Consider the following 5736-nt stretch of genomic DNA (forward strand, 5'->3'; position numbering starts at 1 on the left):
CTCTTCATTGAATCCCTGATGAGTCACTCTACTCCAATCAATCACCCATCTGGTCCTTTGCGGGTCGCTATTCTTTTCTCTTCTCTGCTCTTCTGATCCTTCACCCCTCTCATCATTGACTCCCTGGTGAGTCACTCTACTCCAGTCAATCACCATTCTGGTCCTTTGTGGCTCGCTATTCTCATCTCTTCTCTGCTCTTCTGATATGGAATCCCTCTCTTCATTGAATCCCTGGTGAGTCACTCTACTCCAGTCAATCACCCATCTGGTCCTTTGCGGGTCGCTATTCTCTTCTCTTCTCTTCTTATCCGTCACCCCTCTCAACTTTGACTACCTGGTGAGTCACTCTACTCAAGGCAATCACCCTTGTGGTCCGTGGTTGCTCGCTATTCTCTTCTCTTCTCTGCACTTCCTATCCATCACCCCTCTCATCATTGACTCCCTGATGAGTCACTCTACTCCAGTCAGTCACCCTTCTAGTCCTTGGTGGATCGCTATACTCTTAATTTCTCTGCTCTTCTGATCCATCACCCCTCTCGTCATTGAATCCCTGGTGAGTCACTCTACTCCAGTCAATCACCCTTCTGGTCCTTGGCGGTTGCTATTCTGTTCTCTTCTCTGCTCTTCTGATCCATTACCCCTCTCATCATTGACTCCCTGATGAGTCACTCTACTCCCGTCAGTCACCCTTCTGGTCCTTGGCGGGTCGCTATTCTCTTCTCTTCTCTGATATTCTGATCCATCACCCCTCTCCTCATTGAATCTCTGGTTAGTCACTCTACTCCAGTCCATTGCTCTTCTGGTCCTTGGCAGGTCGCTTTTCTCTTCTCTTCTCTTCTCTTTCTCTTCTCTTCTCTTCTCTTCTCTTCTCTTCTCTTCTCTTCTCTTCTCTTCTCTTCTCTTCTCTTCTCTTCTCTTCTCTTCTCTTCTCTTCTTCTTGCCCTTCTGATCCATCAAATTCTCTTCATTGAATCCCTGATGAGTCACTCTACTCCAATCAATCACTCATCTGGTCCTTTGCGGGTCGCTATTCTCTTTCTCTGCTCTTCTGATCCTTCACCCCTCTCATCATTGACTCCCTGGTGAGTCACTCTACTCCAGTCAATCACCATTCTGGTCCTTTGTGGCTCGCTATTCTCTTCTCTTCTCTGCTCTTCTGATATGGCATCCCTCTCTTCATTGAATCCCTGGTGAGTCACTCTACTCCAGTCAATCACCCATCTGGTCCTTTGCGGGTCGCTATTCTCTGCTCTTCTCTGCTCTTCTGATCCTTCACCCCTCTCATCATTGACTCCCTGGTGCGTCACTCTACTCCAGTCAATCACCATTCTGGTCCTTTGTGGCTTGGTATTCTCTTCTCTTCTTCTGCTCTTCTGATCGATCACCCCTCTCATCATTGAATCCCTGGTGAGTCACTCTACTCCAGTCAATCACCCTTCTGGTCCTTGGCAGGTCGCTATTCTCTTCTCTTCTCTGCTCTTCTGATTAGTCACCCCTCTCATCTTTGACTACCTGATGAGTCACTCTACTCCAGTCAGTCATCCTTCTGGTCCTTGGCGGGTTGCTATTCTCTTCTCTTTTGTGATATTCTGATCCATCACCCTTTCGTCATTGAATCTCTGGTGAATCACTCTACTCCAGCCAGTCAGCCTTCTGGTCGTTGGTGGGTTGCTTTTTTCTTCTCTTCTCTGCTCTTCTGATCCATCACCCCTTCTCGTCATTGAATCCCTGGTGAGTCACTCTGCTCCAGTGAATCACACTTCTGGTCCTTGGTGGGTCGCTATACTCTTCTCTTCTCTGCTCTTCTGATTCCATCACCATTCTCGTCATTGACTCCCTGGTGTGTCACTCTATTCAGTAAATCACTGTTCTTGTCCTTGGCGGGTCGCCCTTCTCTTCTCTCTCTTCTCTTCTCTTCTCTTCTCTTCTCTTCTCTTCTCTTCTCTTCTCTTCTCTTCTCTTCTCTTCTCTTCTCTTCTCTTCTCTTCTCTCTTCTGATCCATCACCCCACTTGTCAATGAGTCCCTGATGAGTCACTCTACTTCACTTATTCGCCTTTCTGGTCCCTGGCAGGTCGCTATTTTCTTCTCTTCTCTGTTCTGGTCCTTGACGGGTCGCCATTCTCTTCTCTTCTCCGACCCCTCCCCCTCATCATTCCTCCCCTTCCCCTGTTATAATTATAATATCCAGCTCCTGGCGTTGAGTAAATTCCTCCCATGTTAGTCGTGTATGGTTGGGGTGGTGGCAGCTGTTGTGCTACAACCTGTGATGATTGTATTTGGGAGGGATTTTGTGCAGCCACTACTTGTGTGGGGTTTTGAGTCATTGTTGCAGGTGTAGTTATTAGTGCACCTTCCATCGTGTATTTAGTAAGTTTTTTCTGTACCAATTTAGCCTCTTCCGCTTTTCTATCTTCTTCCTTTTGTTTCATCTTTTCTTGCCATGTCCTACAATGATGTACTATCGTCAGTTGTATTTCTGGCCATGCTTTTGCTTCCATCCCCACTACCTTCTTCAGTTGTTTCTGAACTGCTTCTGGGAGCCCTTGTATTAGTATATGATAAAATATTGCTGGTGTTTTGTCCCATTGTTCTCTAGTTTCCATACGCCACTTCTCTTGAATTTCCTGGATATAATCAACAGGATCTTCGTTGTCACGCATCTTGCGTGAGTTAATTGCTCCTATGTCTGATGTGTCTGGGAACTGTACCCTCAGCGCCTGCCATAATGCATGTCTGCAGTTTGCAAATGGTGCCCCATCGTGTGATGTGTTCGTTATTGTGACCCCGGGGAAGCCTGCTCTCTTCCAGATGTCATCTGCTGTATCCCCCAATATTGATATTAGAAGGCCCTTTACATCCCCCACTGCCAGTTTCTGTCCTGCGGTATGTTTTTCCATCTCATATATCCATTTTCCCGCACCTCCACTTAATGATGGGAGCCTTCACTTTATATTTTCCTTGTCTGCATGCTTCCAAGGGACGTATTGTGGTCTAACCCCTCCCCTCTCCAGAAGTGACATTAAGTTGTGTCCTGTTTGACCCCCTGGGTTCCACAAAATCGAGTCTGTGCACCCCTCCTCTTCTTCCGTTTCTTCTACATCGTCAATTGGGTCCATATTTCCCCTGCTCGTAACTGTTTCTCCTCCATCTCTTCCCCTTCTTTTATCATTTCCTTTATTTAATGTGGGCGTGTGTATTAGTTCTCCCTGCCTGCGTCCAGGGAGGTCTCTAAGCCTGCCTGCATAGGGTGTCAGTTCGTGGGGGAAGGGTGCGAGTTTATGTGGGCATGTTGTACGTAATGAGCGTGAGGTAGTGGAGCATGTTGGACGGGATGGTGAGGGTGTAGCTGCACGTGTCTGCCTTTCCTCCATTCCTTGCTCTTCCTCCTCACTTCTCTCCAGTTCTTCCTTTCTCCTGCAGATCCATGGTGATTATCTATTTGTCCGGGTGATGTATAATTTATCTAAGCTTTCCCTTTCACTGTTCCTTCCTTCTCCATTCCCTCTCCTTCCACACTGCAAAAGTCATCCAAGAATGGCAACCTCCAATCTGTCTTTTTCCCCCTAATCGTTACTGTTTTTAAGTCTATTAGATCCGTTCCTCCCCTTTCTTCTTTACCAATTGCTCCCCTTTGTGCTGATGTTGTTGCTACTTCTGTGTCTCTGTATACATACCTCCTTATTTCACTCTCCCCTCTCCTAACTTCTCTTTCCCCTTCATTTTTCTCCAATATTTCTCTACCAATTTCCTCTCTTTTCTTTTTCAATTCCTCCATTACTTCACTACTCATATTTTCCAGTATCCTTTCTTCTTCTTTCTTCCTTTCCCATCTCGCTCTTTCCCGCTCTAATATACCCTCTATCATCCTCCCTTCTTCGTATTTCCTTGTCGTTTCTGATAGTAATCTCCTCTTCCATATTTCCATTTCTTTTTCTTTCTCTTCTTCCTCTCTTTTCTTGTCACGCAGTGCTGCTCTGGATACACTTTCTGCTACTGCCTTCACCCTTTCGGCTTCTCTCTTTTGCTCCTCAGTTCGTTCCCTCATTTTTTCCAACTCATTCTTGCTTTCTTTCCTTTCCCGTGCTCTCTCTCTTTCCTCTCTCTCGAGCTGCTTGATCAGTGCATTCTGCTCATCCCTTAATTCTGCTAATCGTTCCTCCAAAATCTCTTTGTCGTAACAGCTCTTCCTCCTTTCTTTTCCCCTCTTCCCCTTTCATTTCACTCTTCCTGGTATTATCCTCGTCCATTTTCCTTACTGCCTCCTTCTCTTCTCCTTTTAATGAACCTCGTAATTTTAATAGTACCTGCGCAGCTACCCACTCATCATGCCCTATTTCCGCCACCTGCTCTTCACCAGTCCTCCCCTCTCCTGCGGGCATCTTTGTACGAGCTGATCCCATCGTACTAGTCTGCTCCCCTCCCGTGTGGCCACCTGTAGCTGTATATGGTGGCGGGCTGTATGCCGGGTTCGAGTACCCCTCAGCCGCCCTTAATTGTACTATTTATCGTAGTTCTGTTAAAGGATATAACCCCCCTTCCTCCTTTTTCACTACCTTCGCTAGGGCCATATCGTCGCTCTGTTCCTTTTTTATTACTTATTCGTTTAGGTTGTTACTCTTTTCTCCTCCCTCTTGTCCGTTCTCTGTGTTCTGTGTGCCTTCACTCTCTTTTTCCCCATTCTCTCCTTCCTCCTTAATCTTCTCCTCTTCCGTTGCTTCCCCCATAATGAACATTCCGTTTGGTTCTGGTCGGAACCCTTGGAACATCCTCCATAAGTTAAACACCTCCACGTGGTTTATCAACTTCTTCCCCTTGTATGTGTTATGCAGATGAGTTAATAGTGAATGTTGGGTATATGAATCGAAACTGCCATTAGGCGGCCATGGTGTCGTCATTTTGTTGTCCGTCCCCTGTGTCCATTCTATGCTATATTTGATCAGTTTCTCCCTATGGGGTGACAGTTTTTACATATGTGCTGTAGCGGGGTAGTGAGGGTGTTCCCCCACCCTCCCGATCCAGTCCCGTATGACATGGTAGCACTTCACTTGTTATCCTACCCCTGTTTGGTAGCGGTTATCTTGCTAACAGTGTGCACTATACAACCTTAGATCTTTACCTGGCCCCGTAATTTTGGGGACTTGCGATTGTCCGCTAAGGAAAAATAGTAAAATATAGCATTTGCATTTGTATATTCTTTTCTTTCTTCTCTTCCTTTACCGAACACCTTTACGGCCCCCTGCGGCTGAGGCGCACGTAGCCCCCTGCGGCTGCGTACCCCGTGAGACGTCCTTATAGAGCCGCCCCACTTTTTTTTACCCCTCTTCTTCTGTCTTCACTTGTCGTGGCCGGCATTCTCCGTGCGCAGCCACGTCCCCCTTTTCACCCTTCCCCGATCAACTCGTTACTGTTTATCTCCGTCTCCACTCCCTTACCATAATTCTCTTCCCCACCACTCTCCTAAAGAAAAATGCCTTGTGTTCGAGATATCCTATGAAAGCCCTACTGGTGACGTCACCGATCTCTTCAAAAACTACTGGTAAGTTCTTTACACGTTCTCAAAAGTACGAAATACGCTTGCAATCTACCCCCGTTAATCCCACAGCTGTCTTCCTGTCACGCCTGGAACAAGGTAATCAACAATATAATCGGACTGCGCACGCTGCGTCGCCTCGCGTGTGATACGCCCCTCGACAGGAGGGCTTAACCAGCCAATTATCACCCCTCTCATCATTGA

The 5736-nt window shown here is 46.8% G+C and overlaps 1 protein-coding gene across 1 annotated transcript; it reads right to left on the bottom strand.

Moving 5' to 3' along the window:
- Nucleotides 1-576: 576 nt before the first annotated feature.
- Nucleotides 577-954, bottom strand: LOC138493096 (octapeptide-repeat protein T2-like). Its single transcript, XM_069620310.1, has one exon. The coding sequence runs from the start codon at nucleotides 952-954 to the stop codon at nucleotides 577-579; it is 378 nt and encodes a 125-aa protein (XP_069476411.1).
- Between the last annotated feature and the right edge of the window lie 4782 nt (nucleotides 955-5736).

Source organism: Ambystoma mexicanum, chromosome 10, assembly GCF_040938575.1.
Source record: "Ambystoma mexicanum isolate Mex_15411 chromosome 10, UKY_AmexF1_1, whole genome shotgun sequence".
Classification (NCBI taxonomy): Eukaryota; Metazoa; Chordata; class Amphibia; order Caudata; family Ambystomatidae; genus Ambystoma; species Ambystoma mexicanum.

Excerpts from the sequence above, each read along its gene's own strand:
- LOC138493096 (XM_069620310.1), bottom strand. The coding sequence starts at position 954 with ATGGATCAGAAGGGCAAGAAGAAGAGAAGAGAAGAGAAGAGAAGAGAA.